This window comes from Strix uralensis, chromosome 8, assembly GCF_047716275.1.
Source record: "Strix uralensis isolate ZFMK-TIS-50842 chromosome 8, bStrUra1, whole genome shotgun sequence".
Classification (NCBI taxonomy): Eukaryota; Metazoa; Chordata; class Aves; order Strigiformes; family Strigidae; genus Strix; species Strix uralensis.
Window position 1 is genome coordinate 22,574,750 of NC_133979.1, and position 22,359 is coordinate 22,597,108.

The 22,359-nt window shown below is 35.6% G+C and overlaps 1 protein-coding gene across 4 annotated transcripts in view; it reads right to left on the reverse strand.

The window, feature by feature from the left end:
* Positions 1-22,359, reverse strand: part of COL11A1 (collagen type XI alpha 1 chain) — a 164,480-nt gene that overhangs the window by 93,025 nt on the left and 49,096 nt on the right. For 2 of the 4 annotated variants that reach the window (XM_074876656.1, XM_074876654.1), the window contains exons 6-15: positions 16,972-17,088; positions 16,273-16,368; positions 14,278-14,523; positions 11,645-11,707; positions 10,014-10,055; positions 9,590-9,652; positions 6,708-6,782; positions 4,422-4,505; positions 4,119-4,175; positions 80-133 (exon numbers count right to left, since the gene is read on the reverse strand). In XM_074876656.1, the coding sequence (XP_074732757.1) occupies positions 80-133; positions 4,119-4,175; positions 4,422-4,505; positions 6,708-6,782; positions 9,590-9,652; positions 10,014-10,055; positions 11,645-11,707; positions 14,278-14,523; positions 16,273-16,368; positions 16,972-17,088 (897 nt within the window). Of the gene's footprint in view, positions 1-79; positions 134-4,118; positions 4,176-4,421; positions 4,506-6,707; positions 6,783-9,589; positions 9,653-10,013; positions 10,056-11,644; positions 11,708-14,277; positions 14,524-16,272; positions 16,369-16,558; positions 16,706-16,971; positions 17,089-22,359 lie in introns of all 4 variants that reach the window. The other 2 variants (XM_074876657.1, XM_074876655.1) reach the window with 2 other exon arrangements.

Genomic DNA, 22,359 nt, shown 5'->3' on the forward strand with positions numbered 1-22,359 from the left:
CATTGATTTCTTCTATGTGGTATGAGTGCATTTTCCTAAAGATAAACAGGCTGAGACATAACAGGCAATATTATTGTACCTGGGGACCTGGCTCACCACTTTCACCCTTAGCACCTGCTGCTCCAGGTCCACCCTTGATGAAAAAAGGAAAACATTGATTAAATATACAAAAAACTCTTTAAATGAATAAGTTTCTTTCTGTTGCTATACGTTAATTACAAGGAGAAAAAACAAAAAAATCCCCTATGCATTAGGAGGTGTGACTTCACTATTTGAATCTGCAGATGTACCCTGTCATATGATTGTCTATATATGATTGTCTAGACACTGGGCCTAACTGAACCAAAAATCTTTCTATTACCAAAGAAAACTCCCATCAATATGAATGGGAACAAATGTTAACTCTTTGTTCTATATTAATATTTAAGAGCTAAATATAAGTACAGTAACAATGTAAGTAATGAAAACAGAAATGCATCTGCTGTAGGGAAGGCAACAGAAATGAAAGCCACCTCTTTTTACCTTTATCTATTTCTGTGTTGTACAGAAAATAACAGAGTCTCAGAGTTCAATCCAAAGATCACTACAATGAAAAGTACACTGGCTAATCTTGTCATGAACTTCAGTGATGTTTTAATTTTAGTGCATCTGGCCCCGAAGAAGTGGAAAATCTACATAACTGCATTTCTTTACTATCATTAAATGATGATACAGATTTTCAGAGTAAGTTTTACTCATAAACAGACCTAAATCAGATCTTCATCCAGGGTAAGATACTGTACATGGAATCTGGGGCAGAACTAGTCAAAGTAAATTTGTGTTTTCTTAATAGTGGTCTCACAGAACCAGACAAAACAAAACAAAAAATCTCCACATGCTCACACAGAATACAGGCTCAGAGAAGGAACATACTGGACTTTACTATTATGGGTAAAAGAATTTTTGCATTTCTGACCTCTGAAACAGGTCGTGACCAAATGTATGTATTTAATATGAAACTAATCTTGCAGACCTTGGAAAACTGATAATCCTCCTATATTCAACACAGTGACCATTCAAAGAAAGAAGTGGTCTCATGGCTTGGCTTAGTGTCAAGTCTAGCATCCTGGAGTGGGAAGATTCCCACTGACCTTGCAGGTATTGAATCAAGTCCTAAGCAAACTGAAAATCAGATCCTGGGCTGGTACTGGCAATGGAGAGAACAGTGGCTTTGGTAGGTGGTGACTGTCTGTTTGGGTTTCCCTGATGTAAGCTCTGCTTTTAATGAATATAATTGATTACATTTAATATCTGTAGGCAGAAATCTATTTTGTATGCTATGTTAATTAAACATGTGAATTCCAGACTCAGTTGAAACTAGACTGGGGCTTTCACACTGCTATGTTTAAGACTTTTAATAACTGATATGTTTCTAAGTGTATCTTAATGGATACTTTAACAAAATACAATTCATATTAAAAGTAAAAGCTCCAACTATTTCATTCTTAAAATAAACAGGGCACACAAACAATTGACAGACTAAGAATCTGTAGCTGCTTCTGGAACTGTAGGCCAAAAATGTTGCCAGATCAAAGAGTTGGATTTCTAGAGCCTCCTGGTGGCTTAAAAGCAAAACAAAATTCATGAAGGCTTTTAAAACATGAAAGCATGAGTATGAGGCCAGGTTATACCTCAGCTAAATGTATACAACCCACTGACAATATTATACCAGTCTTTACAAATCAATTCCTTGCTTACAGCAGTTCTACAGTTATTTTGTCTGTATAGACTGAATGTTATCCTGCATGTCTTGATTTAAATACACTGCTGGAAATAGTGTATTAGTTTGTTAAATAGACCTGACATGTTTGAATATAAGTATTGCATACCTAATCATGATCAGTCAGGAGTATGTAAGCCAAATTCTACTCTAGAAAAGAACTGGTCTTATACAGGTCTGCTTAAAAATATGTCAAATCCAGTGATTTCAGTTTCTGGGGACCAAGTGAGATTCTGGTGGTATATTTGGCTAAAATTTACCTGAAAACAGTAAATTTCACCTAGGTAAACAGACTGGGTTCATGAGACTGGCCAATTTGGAGCACAGCATAATCTGAAACAGATTTTTTGATGCTATTTGAAGGTGAGGCAAAGCACTACCAAGCCTACTGAGAATACAACTTACAACAGTTTTAGTATCACATAGCTTTCAAGAGTCACTGAAGAGAATGTTAAGCTGCTAGGATCAGGGAAGAACACGATTCAGAATATTTCTTATGCTCCCTAGAATATTTTTTCAACAGTATGTAATTACCTTATGTCCCCCTGGCTTTTCTCTGTTAATGGAAGTGGTCACTGGAGGGAGTAACAGTGAGAGCCACTGAGGCAACCTTTCAGTTGCATTGTGCTGCTACAATTATACACAATGAGATGGACAGTAAACTGGTCAGTATTTTCTGTTGGTAATAGTAGGATGCTATACTCAGGTTTGTCCATCTGCCTCTCCTGCTTTCAAACTAACAGACACTGTACATTAAGGAGGGTGAGGATGAGAGGGAAAAAGACGAGGTTGGAAAGGAAGGACTTGATTGTTACTGTTCAACTATGGGCTGTTGCTGAAGCATCACACTAAAGAAGGAAAGAAACACAAAAGAAGGCAAAGGAACCATATTTCTTATGCTACAGTCTCACCACTTCTAAATTATGACCACAACTCCACAACTGGGATGAGTGGAAAGAAACTACTTCAGAGGAAAATGCTATTGCATTCTGAGGCAAGGAGAAATCCAGGTGGCCTCCAGGAATGTCTGTTGCTGTCTTCTAGGTATGCTGCTATAGTTGTGATTGGCATAGCTCTGCAATCACTTTTTCTTCACACAATAAACCAATAGGAACTTGCTTCATCCTTTTCTCTTGGTTACCCAGTGAACACTTGTTTTCATTTCTCAATAGCACAATTGTATTCTTGTCTGTGTTTTAGAACTAGATGCTTGCCTGATCTAATAAAAAATGCTAACATTACTCTTTGTGTCCATCATCATAATGATAATATAAAAATTACATCGGACATAGATCAAAATTTAAGAGGTCAAATATTTGCCAACCTAGCTGTGCCATCACAGTAGACAGAATAACAGTTTCCAAATTAAGTGGATCTTTCAAATATGGATGCTGCACTAAGTGTAGAGAATTTCACTTCACATCAGAGGATAAATACAATCACCTGAGAGAAAGTTAGAAAAGACTAGTCTTCTACAAAGCTTATGATCTTGGCTGCAGCATTTGTTATTTTATATCATGGTACAGATGCTTTATAATAGCCTTTTGAAAGATGGTAAATGCTAAATTATGCCATTTAGCGGACTATTGAGTCTGAAAAGTATCCATTTCCTAAAAGAGGAAATTGCAGTTGCAAGATTGATCAGGTGACTTTGGCTTGCTGATCTTCCTACCTGGTTTTATTCTTTCATTGTATTGTCCTTTTAAAGTGTTTGTAGGGACTACAGAGGCAAACCTATTTGTGATCAAAAAGTTGTTTTGCATGTCATAAGAAATACTGTGTTGTTCCATGTGTAGACTTTGTACAAATATTAAGCTTTTTTAACATCCACAAGGCCATTTCCCAGATCCTTTAGTATTAGCAGTCAAGCCAAATTCAGGGATGAAGTAAAAAAGTAAAATTCTTCTAGAAATCTGTATGGCTTTTATTTGCTTATAGGAATGCCTTTTAAGAACTTTCAGGATTCATCTTAAATAGTGAGCCAAGGTCATTCTGCACACTCTTGCTTTAGCATCTCCTTCTGCAGAGTTTCATATTTACCACAAGAAATTTTATAAATATTATTACATAGATGACAGACTGTAGAGGCATATGTATTTATTTATGTAAAAATATTTGCTAGTTTTGTAAGTCTACCAGTGTGCTATATCCAAACACCCCAAAATCTACAATAAAAACTGATCTAGTATTCAGGTTGCATTGCAGACCTTGAATAAGAATACAAACTATGGCTTTAATTATATCAGTTTCTTTTCAAATAAAATAAGTACAAATACAGAGGTGTAGGCAAGGCCAGAATGAGATCCATGGACTTGCACTACTGTGTTCTTAAACCTGTGCCCCTGTTTTGTTTACATACCACAGGACCTGGTCTTCCAGTGAGTCCCATGGGACCAGGTGGACCTCTCATAGCAATCTGAGAAAACAAACAGAAAAAAACAACAGGTATCAAGAAAAGTCTTCCAGCCAGCATACAAATTCTATATTAATACAATTTCATAATGCTTTATCAAATAGACCCCATCATTATCTTAGTTGTCAATACTACTGTGATGAGATGATGCTTGGAGCTCTTTACTTCACATCCTGCATGATACAAAACAGATTTCTTTCTGGAGCTGTACCCTTGTGGTAGTTCTGTTTGCAGGCTCCTTGTGCTCACCCTAGCTTGCTGAAGAATGGCTTGTGCTTGAGCTTCCTGAGCTGAGATGGTTGGGCCCTTCTCACCATCTCCTCCAAAACGGAACTGCAAGTATCAAAACAAGAAAAGGATTCAGAATTTATCAAATTAAAACCATACTTGTTATTTGCTGCAATTGCGTAAACCACTTCAAAGATACAGGGTCTCAGTCTTTAGTTCATTCCACTAACTTCAGAAGACTGCTGCATTGAGACCACTGGATCCAGCATGAATATTAAGTCATTGGTAATAGTTTAGAACTGAAGTGCAAATCTAATCCCTTATGAGCAAACATTTTCTTGATGTCATAGGATTTTGGTTTTCATTTTATTTGCTTGTTTGTTTCAAAAAAGAGGCCAAAATAGACTGACTGCAAAACCTCATTAAAAATATATATCAGAATTAATTAATTCTCTGTACATTGGTAGCTACCCACAGAAAAATACGATTCAATTTAAGGCAGATTTCAATTTGAAAAATGTTTGGTATCTAAAATGAAACAGTTGTATGTCATTTCTGACAGTTTCAAAATAAATTACAGAATAACATTCCAGTACTCATTCCTGCACTCCTGGACTGTTACTGCTCACGAAACTGCTAGCAGGAGCTTTGCAAATGTTGCAGAGACACTAAGCTGCAACAAGAAGCACAGCTTTCCAAAGGTATGGCATAGACACACTGGATATCAGGGCCATGAATCTTTCATTGCCCACAACAGTTTGTCCAGTTTGTCTACGCCCAGAGTTGGCACTTTCTCCTGCAGTCATATCATTATCAGAATGGAAGGACTTTTTTTTGGAAAGTGATGGAAAACTTACCGCTTTAAGCCCCCACAAAGAAGCACCTGACTCAAGCCCCACTCATGATGATGAAGAGCCATACATCCCACAAAAGGTGTCTCACACATGTTACTTGGTGTTCTGAATGTATTTCTGACAAGACAGTCTGCCACGCTAGATTCAATTCCACCTGTTTACTCCTTTATACCAGGATGGCTCTCAAGCTAGTAAGGAGGTCATCTGTTATAAAAGGATAGTGGCTTCTCAGTGGGGTTTATAAATGTGGAAAAGAAGTTTGGATGGTGGTTAAACTTCTAGGCTGGAATCTGGAAGACCTGAGGCCAATTTCTTCCTTCCTGAGAAATTTCTGGTTTGACTTGATAAATCACTTGTGGTGAGACTTATTAACATGAAAAAATAAAGCTAGTGAGAATTTCCAAAGTTAAGTCCACATTTACTATGTTTAAAGGAGCAAAGTGATAAAAGATAAATTTTCCTCTGCTGGCACAGCAATTACAGATGGAAGAATGATTTGGGAATAATTCCCCTGAGGAGTAGTGGCATTTTTCCATCAACTAATTATTGATAAACAAATATTTCTGTTATACAGCCAGCTGTGATAACAGAACTTGATGCAAGCACAAGGTCAAAAACTTTAGCTTATTTTAATAAACTTCCATTGATTGTTTCATAAATAGAAAATAAACATTACAAAATCATCCTTTCCTCATTGATACTGATGGAGTCCTGCCTCCTGTATTAGAACTGCAGCAACTACAGTGCCGAGAATTTTTACTTACTTTGCTTTACTTACCAAAAATACTTCCCCTTCATTTACAGTTTGTTTGTAGTTGTTGATGGTAGTACTCATCAGATCTTTCACATACACACATACACTTAGGAATAATTAATTCCATGCACATAGTACTTTTCATACCACAAAGCTGCAAGATACTTTAACAGCTTTGGGCTTGTTCTTCCACCTGCTAAAACAGATGGTGTTTTGCTTTGACTCCAGTGGGAGCAGAGCTGGCTATGTGCATATATTTCTATTCAAAGGATGCACTGACTCTTCAAAGACGACACTGAAGTCCAATTTTAAGCATGGAATGCTTAAAATTCTCCATGTCAAAGAGACTTGAAAGCACACATGCCTGCTGGGAGTACATGCCCTTTGTACAACAGCAAACTCCTTGTTTAGGACATATAGTAGCAAATAATAGTTACTGTTGAAAATATGAGGATTTCAGTGAGTTTAATACGTTCATGTAGGTTCCAATCTGGCAGGCATGCAGGAGCTAAGCATATGTTTTGTTTGGGGTAAGAAAGGTACCATATGATCTCCAAATGATTACAGCATACAAGAAACTCTGTATCATCTCTCATTTCAAAGACAAAATCAGATGAAAAAAGAAAACACCTATACATTTCTTGAAACGCACTTCCTCTTTTTGGAGGCTGGTTTCCCTGTAATCATAACACAACTTACCGGCAACATTAACATGGTACCTGGGGGACCTGCTAAACCATCAGCACCAGGGAGACCAGGGCGACCAGGTGGACCCTAAGAGAACAACAGGAGGAGAGAAAAGGGGATGAGAACAAAAAGATAGCTGAATAAGATAAACCTTTTGACTCACTCACACATACTTACACTTGTATTCATAATGAGGCACTGGGAGGTTAAATATTCTCTTTGCAAATGATTTGGGAATGTTATTAATTATTAGTGAGGTAATTAAAGAACTGAGTTAGGGGAAGACATTCAGCAGTAGGGAAGAAAGCTATTCTCTTTAATTATTTTACTTACAAACAATATTAAAAGATGGAGTATGGAGTACCTAATTATGGAGGTTCTGCTCATGATTTCATAGGTTGGGTTGAGCTGAGGTTTGCATTGTGTTCCAGTGTTTATTTCATATAGAGAACTAACTAACACTGCTGATTCTCTTTAACCCCTTTGAGTAGGCTTGATTTTCAAAGGCTACATAAGTTCTGCAGCTATGACTTGAAATATATTTTTTATGAAATCTAATTCTCCCTGACAATTTAAAAAGAGTTTAACTTTTTGTGTAAGCTGGAGTTGAAGAAATGTACCAATGTGTGTACATGACACTCATGATTACTGATCCAACATGCTGCAAAGATAAATATTGCTGTTGTGACAACAGTTAGATTTATAATTGCACCTTTCCTCCCAGCAATTTGCATGCTGCATTTTTACTAGCTGAAGCTGTCAAGGGCAGGAGGAACCTGCATCAGGAGTGCTCACTTGCCTGCTGCATGTCTGCCAGACAAAGTACTCATTCACCAGAACGACTCTCTGCAGGGTTGCAATGACAGATCAACAAACACCAAACTGTCTTAACGGGTTCCTTCTGCTGCTCAGGAGTTGAACAAAACAATGGGAAAGTTGATCTGAAAAATTTTGGTCATTTTTCCCCTTTTCAAGAATTAAGATCAGTAGTCTATTGTTGAGTCTGTTTGAGATCTTCTTTCAAACAAGCCTGAAGCGTCAAAAAATAATTCCCTACTAATAACGCACTACAGATAAATCTTAAGTTGAGAATTATTACTAACTCAGATGTAAAATATTGAATAAAATGTTGTCATTGTTAAAAAGAATATAGTCAGGGAATTTTGAACTAAGGTTAAAAAATAGAAAAATAGAAAAATAATTAAATGCACTTGCAAGGTACCCAAAGAACCTTCACTCTGACCTGCAGTGACTTTATGCCATATGATCATGAGTCTTTGTGAAGGTTAGAACTAAAGATTAGATCAGAGATGAAGATTAGATTACTGGACATGAAATTGAAGATTAGATTAGTTTTTCACTTTCTTCTTCCATTGCACCATTTTATATGAGTGAAATTCATCCCTACAGTAAGTAAAAGTGGAACCACTTATGGTCCTCTCCAGCAGGGTATGTTCCTTCATTTCTCAGTTGTCTTATACCCATTATTAGGATTAGAATGATATAATAATTTAGTACAAAAGCTGAAGCACCATAGGTAACTACAAAAAGTGGTGGATTTCTCAACTAATTCTTCTGTAGTTCTGTGCTTAAACAATATTCTCAATTATTCTAAGTACTAATGCAGGATTTTTAAAATTAAGCAATGTGCTTTTCTTGACTGGTAATTTTCCAGAATGTTACTTTTCTAAATTTTTTATCTAAAATGAAAAGTAGTCAGAATAGTTATAGCAAGCAGAATAGTTATAGCCATTATTCATACACACTGATTGTCGTCTAAGTAAAAAACCAAACCTGTCCACATATGCTTAAAATTTAAAGTAAGACATGTTATTCCATTAGAATGGAATCTGACAGCAGAATCTGGTTGCAGAAATCTGTATTGTTCTGAGTTTGGTAACTCATTTCTACAATTATTTATTTATGTAATGTGCCCTTTTTTATATAAAGCATGAAGTGTGTTCCATGATAGGCACATGATCTGTTTAGTCAAGAATTTCCTTATGATGAATTAGTTAAAAAACTGAGTACTATCAGTAGCTATTCTATTACAATGTGTTAAAATTCCCATTTTATAAGTTTAAATTCCAAACTATGTTGTTTAGTTAATCTACAGGAAATAAATATGAAAGAAGTGTGGATACTGACTTACTATCAAGGTGAAGCACTGTTGGGATTTTAACATTATCTCATTATTCAGTGAAGTAATAGCATCTTCTCAACATGTTGCTTACACAAATACAGCATGACCATGCCAGACTTATCAGTAAACTATCACTCATAAAACTCAGAAAAGTTTTTTAAGTAGCATATTTTCCTCAAATAAATATATTTAGGTTGTTTTAAAATTGTGTTAGTTGTGACAGTAAGAAAAGGCTTGTGAGAATAATAATAAATAATATTAAATAATAGCTTAAATTTCAATTATATTCATGACTGGATAGGGTTCTCATACAGTATGTTATGTAATATGGCAAATAAATTCTGTGTAGATCATCTAAACATTATCCATAATTTTCAAAATTTCCATATGTATTTTGATTCTGCAGAGCTTGTTTTTCTCTGTATCTCTAAATGTTATAGCTGAGGACATACTGTTTTTTTAAAAATCTCATCCAAATCCATATGAAATGTCTTTATTATATTTTACAATAATTCACAACAAAACAGAAAAATATAGACAAATAGGAACTTAACTACATATTTCTACCACCAAGGAAACGTTTGTCCAGATTCTCAGTTGATTTGCTCAGCTGAGTGAATCAGCCTCAGTTCCACTGAAGTTTCTTAACCTATGGGTATATATTTCAGATCACGATCTAACCCACTTACTCTTGTAGCAATTAGTGCAAGATATACCATGAACACCCAGGATAATCTGTTTGTTGACTTACCCTTTCACCAGGGTCACCCGGAGGACCAACAGGACCTTGTAGACCTGGGGGACCTGTAAGACCCTATGGAAAATGAATATCATTATTATGTTGAATGCTTGCAGCATTTTTGAACTATTTTTTCTCTGTAAAGTTATGTTGAACACATATTTGGATAAAATAATTTATAAGGTGGCATACTTTTTTCTTACAAAGATTTATAGTCAACATTCAAGAGTTTGGTTTTCATGTGCACACAGCTTGTAGCATGCTGTCACTGAAAATGCTGGAGATAACCCTTTTTTACTCCCTTGTAAAAATGCTAAGTCTGATATACCATCTGGGAATTATGATAAAACCAATATTAATTGTGTTAACTTATGAATACCAAAGCACAGTGGATAAATCAAATGCAATAAAAGGAAATTGTGATTAATCTACTTACAGCAGGTCCTCTTGGTCCCGGTGGTCCTTCAATGAGCATACCCTAGGGGGGGGAATGAAACAAGATACTAAATTCATCATGTCTTGGAGAAAAATATAAAACTTCTTTTTAGCTGAACTATTAAAGCTAACATTTCCAGTATTTAGATAAACTTTTCTGGGGATCTTCTCTCCATAGTTACTAGAATTGGAATCTGAATTGTTGTGTGGCTTTAGAAGTGAGAAAGACTATTAGGCTGGAAGGGTCTCATAGTACTTGATTCAATATAACTTTTTTTTTTTTTTTAATGCTGTTAAAGAATTTGCTGTGAACAGCTCTGGTTATTTCTATATTGTGGTCTTATAGCACCTCCTAGTTCCTTTTATTTGAGTGCAGATGTTAGTCCAAATTCCAGGTCATGGTAATACCTATGAATATATGATCCTCACTTGCACTTGGCTTTCCACAGGAAGGAGGATTGGACAAACAAGCTTGAAGCTAGCTATAGTGAACTCCAACAGTGCTGGGGATTGGCAGTGGATATCTCTTCAGTATTACGGATATAAGCTAAATGTATCTTGCAACGGTTTTAAAAAGCCACGCATTTTATGAGCAAACACACTGAGCTTCTTCATAGATCGTGACTGAGAGGTCACAATCCTGACTTGTAACTTGTTTATTATGGTAGTCCTTTATCTTTGCTGAGCAGTAACTTAGCCACATGCTAATCCTGGGATAGGAATATAGAATTAAGAGGGAGCTTTTGGATCACAGAATCTAGATCTTTGATATTTAGGTAAGAATGACACATCATAGTATTTTATCAGAGTTCAATTTAAGCTATTTGTTACTCTTGATATTTCTGGACCTAATTTTCTATGAAATAAAAACCAGATTAAACTTTGATTTCTATTTGAGTCGAATACAGATTTGAAAGCAGTCCTTGAAAATTCTAGAAGAGTAAACCACACTGGCATTCAACTTCTGCTAGATATTACAAAATTATTATTTTTGTATAATCTATGTATTTTTTTAAAATTCAGGTACATTTTAGTTTCTAGCCATCAAACATGATGCTAAGTATAACTCTGTCCTACTTGTAAAAGCCACTTAGTTACTATACGACTATTTAAAGATGGGAGAAATTCTGTAAACTACTAATCCATTACTGTGCTTATGACCAAGGTGTAACCTCTGAAGAAAACATTTAATTAAACTTTTAGCAGTTTGATTGTACCAGCACAGGTTAAACATACAAGCATTTATTTAACCTCTCAGAGGGACTTCCTTGCCCTTGCTGAAACCTGTAGTTAGTGTTACCTGTGCCTAAGCTGGAAGCCATCTCTGTAGGTCTGTCCAAGCTGTACTTACTAAATGGCCTGAAGAGCAGATCTATGCTCTGTTTTCCTCTCCACAAGAAGATTCTCCTTGTTTTAAGGAACATATGGTTAGTCCTTTGTGTAACTAGAAGAGAAGGCTGAACAGTCTACTGTCTGTTACCACTTTTATATCATCCACATTGCAGGTCATTGTTTCAGAGACTATGGATAAAGTTACTGCCATCCTATCATGAACAACATGGTTTGATAATTATGTATCAACAGTGTACATATGTTATATAGTGCTAAAGAAAAACCCACATTTGTACTTACAGGTTCAATCACAGCTGGTTCTCCCTTTTGGCCTTTTTCTCCATAAGCCCCATGTCCAGTCACCTGGTCAGTAAAAACAGCCCCAAAAATGAAAATAAGTAGAAAGTCCAAGGACCTGGTACAATAAAGAACTGCAGCAAACTGTAACTGAAAGCTAAAGCTGGAACTGATCTGTGCTATGAAAAATACATCACAGGCACAAACCATATCAATCAAAAATATTTAATACTTGAGAAATGGAAAATGCAGAAACTGCATGCATACTTTTCAAATTACTGGATATTGTCAATTTGTAGTTTTCCAATGAGATGCAACAGTTTGCATCCCATAGTTTGCATTTGGACTTTGGACTTAGAATCTGAAGCTTCTATGTGCAAGTCACAAAGTTGTTTCTTTTCTTATTTGAATGGACATATTCTTGGCAATTAGCAATGATTCTTCATGGCTCTCTGAGTTAAGCAAGTCTAAAGTAAGCTGGAAAGAAAGATCCCTTGGTCCCATATGGACAATACCCTTCAAGCTCCTGATTTAATTTACTAAACATCCACAACATGTAAATTACTCTGAGAAGAGTCTGTGACTTCATAGCATAAATGGGAAAGGTGTTAAGTGGCATTTTAAACATTAAGTAATATCTGATGGCTAGCCAGTTATGCCTCCTAACTACATGAATCAGCATCAACTGCAAAATTCTTTTGGGATCAGCTTTACAGGAAGTTTTGGGTTCAGGATTAAGATAACAGGAGTATCTAAAAAAATAGGTAAATAACACATGCCAATGGCAGAACAAAGACGGATTCAAGTTTCAAACAAAGAAAAAGAAACTGACTTTTTTTTCAAACTGTGAGATATGTATTTTTCTTCAGAAGTACCTCTCTTGATTTCTAACATCCACTAGAAATTAAATTCAGCTTTGATCAGATGAAAATTTGAAATTTATTTTTTTTTATTTTAGTAGAGCGATTCCACATTTACACTAAAATAGCTGGGGATTTGAAAACGATAAGGATAATGTTACGGTATTTCAATATGAAATATTTTAGAAAGAAAAACAGAGATAAAGATTCATGGCTTGTGCATTTTGTGTTGATTTATAAAGGCACAGAGTTCACTAATAATGATGAAATAGTTCATAAAGATCAAGTAGCAAGAGGTATAGATAATTATGTTTAATTATATTAATGAAAATTGGTTGCAAAAAATGAGAGCATGTCTCCATCTTTGGAAATATTGCACCTTTTTTGAAAGTTTCCAGGTACTGAGTACTTTTCATCTTGCTTTTTTATAAAAGGTAGAACTTAATTTGTTCTAAATACATCCATATGTCAAAGGAAAATGATATGATATCTCTGGTTCAGCAGATGAGAGTTGTAATAAAGCTGGCACAGGTCAGAGCCTGGGTTCTAATTCAAGTTTCCAGACTCCTTCAGTTTTGTAGCAAGGCATTTTAAGTTGAAATTTACACCAGGGGATAGAGTCTACACAGTCATTTGCTTAATGCAGGCACAAATGGTGCCTCATAGGCTCTTTGCTTTGCAGATAATCTGACCTTTTCTGTGTCATTCTGCCACAGTGTCCCCATCTGGGCTAGAAGGAAAAAAGTAAGCTTGTATCACATTGCATAGATAAGGATCATTAAAAAATACAATGACCCCAACAGGGTTTAGAAAGGAGTGATAAATGAAATACAGAAGTATGGGTTTCAAGGTTGGCAGAGAAAAACAACCTCACAGCACTTGCTGTTATTTCTTGGATTCTTTGTAAACTGAAGTTTTGAGTTTGTGAGGAGAATATAAAGATAAGACTGAGAAAATACTGCAAACAAAATTCTCCTTTCCTACTACATTCAGGACTTCCCCAATTAAAAATCCAAATGGAAATTAATTTTTCTTCCAGTCTTAGTCATATTAGTTTTCTTTGCAGCTTCCACAGTCTGGTAAACTGGTAAATGAAGATCTTGGCACAACTAAAGGAAAATTAAAGCCTTGCTGTTAAATCAGAGGGAAAGAGAGAACTATAAAACACACAAAAAAGAGCATGATTCACAGGATCCACCATGTCATCCTATCTTCCTTTATAGATACTGAGCTGTTAAATCACTCCTGCAAGGTCATAAACCTTTCACTATTGACTAAACTCATTTTCATGAAAGGGTTCAGACCTTCACCTTCCCACTCATGAATTTTCTCCTCGGAAGCAGAAGCCATAGGATTCTAGACACTTATATGCATTTCAACTTCTGAGGGTGATCATATAAAAATATTAATTACAGTACTTGCATTTGCATTAGAACTTACATTCTTTCCAGCTTTAGCTCTAGTTTAGAAAGATTTTTAAAACTGTTCATTTTATCATTTATTTTTGGAATTCCACCTCTTCATTCCTTTCCCTCCCATCTTCAACCCTCCCTTACTCCCTTTACCAAAAGAGACAAAATCCTTGCATTGAATAAAAATAAAAAGTTCAGGTTTACTAAAACAAGGGATTGGCTTGATCCAAAGCCTGTCAAAAGTGAGAATATATATCCTATGTACAAGGAGCTCTGGATCAGGGTCTGTACAGTCCTGATTCTGTACAGCTATAAAAGAATTGCTAAATTAAATTAATCTGCATTATGCTTCCCATCAACTTACGCTTGTTTCTGTGATATCGGTCTCTGCAGGAACACCTGGACCAAACTCCTCATTAGTGGAATCAGTTGGTTTCTCTTCATATTCTTTATATTCATAAAAATCATATTCGCCTAAATCTCCATCTACCAGCAGATCAGATTCACTGAGGTCTACTCCTCTGCTTCCATATTCAGTTTCCTCAGTTTTTTTATCATAATCCTCTCCAGTTATGTATTCTTCAGCAAATACTTCTTCAACAGGATTTTGCTATTCATATCAGTAGCAAAGATTTGGGAATAGGAGGAATACGTGGGTTATTGTTAGTAAAGCAATGTAAGCATATGCTGATTGACCATGATGACTTGTCAAAAGAAGAAAGAATGGTAGAACTAGAGCACATTGTCTTTTAATTAGAGTCTGAAGGAATGGAAGTCCAGCCTTTCAGAGTAATTAAAAGATCTTTGCATAAGTAGCACAAAGTAATGCTTTCATACGCTTTTTTTTTTTTTTAATTTCTAAAACCATTGAATTCAATACATCCAGTACGCTAAGTATACTGCTTGCTTAATGTTACTTTAGTGTCAAATATAGCTAAATTTCCCTGCTTGGTTTCACACTTACAAGCATTCATGAATGAACATATGCACCACAATAAGCAGTGAATAAATTCAGACCTTTTTACAATAACAATGTACAGGAAGTGCAAGCATCACTTTAGTTAAGCCCAGCCTTCTTCACTGTTTTGTGTCTCTAAATACCAATGCTGAGATAAATGTTTCAACTTCTTTTCTCTTAATGATTTTGCAGTTTATTTATCACTATAAAAGCCATGGTTCATGTCTTTCATGGCAATTTACTTAGTTTTTGTCTAAGTCAAATTCCACCTGCAAAACTCAGATAAATTTTAACATTTCTGAAATCTAAGCTTTTATCTTCAAGTATGTAAACTGTCAAACCAAGCAACCAACTTACAAGCACTAAAGCAGTTTAACAGAATGCTATATCTGAGATGTACAAAACCATTTGTGAAAAAAAAGAAGATTGCTTTATTCTGTTACTGAGGTCTTTTGAAAGCATAATTTTGAAAAAATCAGCTTGTGAGAAGTAAAGATGAAATTTAACACCAAAGCAATTTACAGTAGAATGAGTAAAATATACCTTAATTCACCTTCACATAGAAGGAAACAAAAGAACAAATGGGGACTCTTTTTTTCTTTTCAAATGTTTGGGATGGCAGGGGGGCAGTTTTGTACATCTTTCAAGCAACATATATTCATTTTGAAAGGAAAATGTAAAAGAAAAATGAAAACAATATTTCTTATAATCAGCCATCATTTTTCTAAAATGAGCATTAATTAATATGCAGACATATTAATCAACACTGGCTTAGGTGTAGTAATCTTAATGTTTAGCCTTCTTGTGGCTTTCTGAAAACATGGATTCTAACCTAAGTCAAAATAATAATTTTATCTTTTTTGACAGTTCAAAATACAATGTTTCATTTAAATAGAACCTCAGTGAAAAGCAAGTAATTTGGTTCTGTTAGCTGAAGAACTATTAAAAGGAAATGATGGCTTCTGACTCAACTTCAATGTGCTGCTGTGGTTGCAGCCATTCTGTCTTGCGTTAGGCTCGTTTTATGCCGCATCTTAAGAATTACAGGAAAAATTAGAGACTTTACTTCCTATTAGATCAGGAGCTCCATTCACATCCACACTGAATACAACAACTCTGCATTCCCATAGCATATATCACTGAATGATGTCCAGAATCACGAACTCTGCAGTCTAAAGATTCAGCAGATCTCTACAGAATTAATGGGAGTTCTGCCCAAGAAAATAGTAGGTTCTCATATTGGCTGAAAAAGCATAAAATTGCATTAACTGTTGTTATAGATATTGTGTATATTTACACAGAAGAACATTCATCCTTTTAAAACGTGTTTGTGCTTTTTTAATCATTGACACCTGGTGGGCAAGCATTTTTGCCTATTGTTTTCTCAGGAGACTTTATTACCTCATTTGCTTCAGTAGTTCTGGAGGGAGCTTCTGTCTGGGGCCCATAGTCATTTTCAGCTATGCTATACTCTTGAAATCCATCAACAACGTTTGCCTAGTATTTAAAAAAAAAAAAAAATTATTAAAAAAATCCTGTAGGAAAAATTCAAGAGATCACTTTTATTCAGGTTATGGTATTAGCCAAATGTATCCATCTAGTGGGGTTAGGTATATTTTTTCTTATTATCAGAGATCTTCCAGTCTTGGCCTGGGAAAGATCTTGATTATTTCTTGGCTACCTTTACCCCTAGTTTGCCTTTTGCTGCTGCTTGATAACTTTTCTTCTTCTTGGATGCATATTTTTCAGATTTTTTTGTTGTGGCCTTTTGGGGTTTGTCCTTTGAGCTAGCGGCCACTGTCCTCTTCTTCTTTCTGACCATGGCTTTCTTTTTCTGCAAACGTTATGAAAGATGGAATGGGAAAACATAAATAAAATGAAAATTGAGAAAGCATGAGTGAAAGAAGGGTAACCAAATGTGAGATGAATGCTGTCAGCTGTGAGACCTTCCATCTCTAACTGAAAGCAAGTATTACAGCTACAGAGTAAAGAAATGAGTGAAAGGAAAACATTAAGCTCATATACAGAAGACACAAACTGACAAACCATGTGTTAGGGGACAGCTGGACACCACACAACAAACAGATCAGATTCTGTTACCTCTGTTTGTGCTACTGTCTCTTCGAACAGTGGGGGTCCCTCTGTTACAGAATCAGTTTCTTTATAATCTGCATCCCCATACTCATAGTCATATTCGATAAAATCTTCTGGTGTGTACTACATTGCAAATGGAAAAATATCAGGCATTCCCATGTTAGTGGTAGCAAACTAGATTAGCAATGCTGGAAAGCATCTTAACCTTTACTTAGGAGTAAAGCTTAAGAAAATTAAAGTAGTATGAACAATTCAATATAGTTATTCACTTGGGGGAAAAATACATTTTCTTATTTCTTTAAAAGCACAAAGAAAAGTAATAAAAAATCAAGTAGTAGTGCCAGGAAAAAACTCTCTTTCATTGGACTGCAGAAAAAATATCAACTATCATTTGGATTACTGGGAGCACCAACTGATCTTTGAGAAATCATGTATTTATTTAATCCTTAAATTGCAAATAATGCCACCTTTTACCTATACTATTTTACCTGTTTTTTTCAGGTGACCAGCAGAGCAGAGAGATGCCAATATCTGACATGAATAGGGTAAATAATTTCAGATACAGGAAAGAGGCTACAACTCACGAATAACCATGGCTATCCTTGTTTGCTGGAGAGTTCTCAAAACCAGGACAGCTTCACGGTACACATTGCCTGAGCAAATGCTTCACTGGTATAATTTCATTTAAAGGTCAAATCCTCAGCTGCTGTAAATTGCTCCATAGCTCTGTATCTATAATACTTAGTATCAAACAAAGATTTGGCCCACAAAATTTTACAAGAGAAAATGGGTTTAGAATTGGCTTGTGTAATGTTGTGAACACAATCTAGGGAGCCAGGAACTCCTGAGCTGTAATCTTGGCTGTGCCATGAAGGCACTCGTCTAGATATTCTGTGCAACAAGTACTACTCATCACGGCTGAGAAGAAAGGGCAGCTTTAAACTATCTTACCACTCCTGTCATGTTTGAAGCTACAGGAACTGGTTGGTCCTGTAAATTAAAGCAGTCTCATGGCTGCTATCAATTCTCTTTACATCCCCAGGGAGCCAAAGGAAGGTGGAATTGCGGCCAGAATCTGGCCAAGTGTCTGCTTTCCCTTGTTTAGGAAGAAATATTCTAACGTGACTCATGTGAGCTAGCCACTTCTGAAATCTCCTCCCTCCTGTTACAAGTCAGCATCATTGTCTGTAAAATGAAGACAGTATTTGTTTGTTTCATTAGATTGCTGAGAGTACATTACACTTCCAAATGACTCTGAGGATTCATAGAAGTCATAAATATCATCAGTATCAGAAAGAGATTGACATTTTAGAAGAAATTATAAATGAGATTAAAACAAATCTCCAAATTCCAAAATATATTCTATGTGACCAAATTACTGGTTTAACTGTTTTCTCTGGCAAAGCCTTTTGGCAAAATTCTTGTAATTATGATTTTAGTGTGCAGAAAATATGGAGAAGTTGATTTCCTCAGGAAGTGCGAGACTAACACTGAAAGGCCTTAATCACTTAAAAATCCCTTTACATGAGTTTCTGTTACTTCCCTCCTGTAACTCCTCAGAGTCCTACTATGACCAACAGCTTTTCTTAAAAAGAAGATACAGAATTTTTTAAGTTAGATGCTTTTTGTTTGATTGTCCTTTTAATTATTTCTACACCCATGCACATATAACTTGGTTAGTCATGAGATTTGATAAATATATAGAAAGAATGTAACATATTTTTGGTAATTGTCCAAAACTACATTGTACATTAATAAAAGAACTTCAAACTACACTTAAATAACAAAACATTTATCAGTTTAGGTGGAGAATATTCTCTCTGTGAAATATATTTGAGTTTTATATCTGCCTGTTATATAATGTAAGCAATGCTTTGATTTTATCAGTGCTATCATTGGCATTACAGAAGTTGATTCTATTTATACTTTTCAAAACCAGCCGCATTTTAGACTTAAATCTGGTAAGTAATATGTGATTATTCTCTCCCTGTTCAGTAAAGTAAGATTCAGTCCTAATCCCAGTGAAGTCAATGAAACATCTTTGAGTGTAAATGGTATTGTCCAAGGGCCTCATGGGACAGTGATTTTTACAGATGTGTAAATGTATAAACACATGTTTTCTGGCTTGTTCAGTTCTGGAAATGCAATTCAATATAACTTGTTTCTAACGAAGTATGCCATTGGCATCCAAAAAAGAAAACAGCGACGAGTTTCTAGGAGTCCATAATCAGCCACATAAAGTAAAGAAAAGAAATAACCACACGGGTAAAAACAGGTCTTTTGAAATATAGTTACACAATAGCATTGAAATTGGTGTATTTCTTTGGAAACTAAAAATGTGTGCAAATGCATAAAATCGGATTTGCTTATCTTCTGTCAAGTGATTTATGCAAACTAGGTTGGTCTACAAGAAAAAAAGTCTTTAGTGGAATATAGCTCTTCAAATTCAGTCATTCTGCCCTACCAGTGACAACCCATTAAATACTTTTAAATGCTTCCTCAGCCAAACGTGAATCAAACAGTCTGCTATGCAATTTTTATTGATACCAAAACAATAGACACTACCCGTATTAAATATTATCCAATATCTTAAGGGATAAGTGGAGGAACATTTTGGAGAGAATTACTGTGTCATTAGCTGGATTTAAACATACATTTAAATATGCTCTTTGGAGTTTGTTTTAATAACTTCCAGACATGTAGATTCCTTTTTAGTAAGCATTGTAGACCTATTCTGAAACTGGAAGCATTCATTCCAGCATTCATTCAGACCAATTAACAATTAAAATATAACTCTCTGTTGCTCAGTATTATAACTGTTTTTCAAATCTCAGTAGTATGGCATCCCTCAACGTAAGCTGAATGGCTGTGCTGAATTGTGCCAAGTAAGCAACTAATAAAATTGCAACAGTGGGTTACAAAAAGTTCTTCAGAGGCCATAAACTAAACAGAAATGTTGACTGGAAAAAAAAAAAGAAAGGAAAAATATCTGTGCCAAGTATGTTAGTATTAAAAAAGAAAGTGGTGAATAAATTGATATTTATGCTAAGATCTGCCAGAGACATAGTTTGGAAAGCCAGACATTTATGAATGAGAACTAGAAAACACTCACACAAAAAAGCATGAGTATGTGGAGAGATCTATTGCATCATGCATAATCACACAGAAAATACTTTACTTTTGGGTGTTGTGCTTCACTCATTTCTATTAAAGAAAAAGAAACTTTCTTGACATATGCAAAATATTATCACAAATACAGTGGTATATTTGGGTTGCAATGATATGCAGGCACACAGACAAAAAGAACAGGAATGGATGAGAAGTGGAGAATGCCAGTTTCCATGCTGGAATCAGATTACTGCCAAGCAAGTGAAGATCTTCTCCATGGCCTTTTTTTCTTCCTTTTTGAGAGCACAGTATCAGAGGGGTATTATGGAAATTCTTGAACCTACATGTGCCCACCATGCTGAAACCATACTCAAGTTGTTTCTAATTGGCACTACTTTGTAGTCCCCCTGGTACAAGGGGGGGATAAGTGGGAATATGAAGTAGCCCTAAACTTCCTACATAGAAAGACCTTATTCATAGCAATCCTTCCTTTCCAGATGTTTTTGAAAGACCAGCAACGCTAGTCTTTCACACCAGCCAGTAAACAGAGAGAATATGTTTTTTACTCTACTGCACAGGTCCTGTAGCAATTAGTGAAATATAGGTGCAAAATCTTCCAGGTGTATTTCCTGAGGCACAATCTGTCCAGATGGAGGAATGCATCTCTACACCCCTAACTCGTGTAAAGATATACTTTAGAAATATGGTTTACTCCACAGCAAGATTTTATCAACTCAACCTGATAAAGGCTATTCCCCGTTTTTAAGATGAGACAACAGGACTAGTGAAGGACTGGCCAGTTAAATGAGGACTAAATTTACAAACACCAGGAACAGATTTAATGGAGTGAATAATGGGGCTTTAGTCACCTGCTATGAGGCTGGCAACTCACACTTACCCTGCCATTAACAGTCAAGATTGGATATGTGGCACACAGCCCTTCTTTTTCTAGAGCTACACAACTACAAGGTCACCTTTATCAGATGATCAGAGTCAGCAATATGAACCACTCAGTTTGAGGCCTCAACAAACCTTGAGAAAAGTGCCCTCACATTTTGGATGCTAACATTGCTGAGCGGAAAAGCCATGCTATCTCAGTCCTTGCTATTAGTTCACAGAAGTCGTGGAGTTCACAGAAATCTGTCATGGTTGCACTGCTAATCAAAGAAAAGAAAGTAGACCCTTGAGAATATAGGAGAAAGCATCAGGAATTTCAAAATTAATTAATGAAAATGGAAAAGTATGTTCTGTCACTTTCTGAATTTACTCAAGAATACTAACTCTAGCAAGAAATCAAAGCAGGGAATAAAAGCAACAATGACAGAGATGAATATTGTAGTTCAAGAGAGCATCATTTGTTTTGTTAGCTATATACCAAAGGAAGATACTACTGGCCAGGAATGCAGCCAGAGAATCAAGAAGTTAGAATGGGATTTAAAGGGGCATTCAGCTTGTGGATCACTCTGATGATCCTTTTATGGGTACAGACTTAGCCAAGTGCAAAGCATACCTACCACAGCTGTGCAGCATTACTTCAATCATTTTCAAGAGATCTGTCTATGAAAGTTTACCTAAAACCTAATACTGCTAGAAAATGGGATGGTTACAGATCTGAGACAACAGAGATGAGATTCACCAAGCGCTCGTAGTAATAGCAAAATATATACAACTGTATTAACTTTCCCAGTGATTTCCCATGAATATCAGAAAGATTAACTCAAAATTCTATCTTCAACTTGGACAATAGCTGGAACTTAGAGGTTTCAGCTAAGAGACATCAGATAACACATACTTCAAAAATGATGCAATCGTCTGTTGTTTTTCTTTCTTCTCTTGTAAGACCACCAATACTTACAGAACAGCTATTCTTGTAATGAATATTGCATATGACTGTTTTCTTACAAATGAAAGGAAGAATAAAACCTGCTGCTTCTTGATGGGACAAAATCTTTCCACTATGACTTCATGCTTTCTTTACCAGAGTGATTATATTACACTACCAGATCATCATGCAATTCCAATTAAAGAGATGAACTGTTTTTTTCATCAGATGAATTTTAGAAGCAGAAGATCAGCAGCATGCAAGGCCTATTTCAACTGTGGAATGACTTAAGTCTAAAGACAGCCTTACTTTGAAAATGGATTCTTCTGCTATCCACACTCTAAAAACCTATCCCCCTATTCCAAGATGTAGATTTTAGCAATTTTTCCTTTACCTTTCCAAATACAAGGAACTAATAGTCTAAATCCTACACCAAAGAACTGTCATAAAATCAATCTTCCATT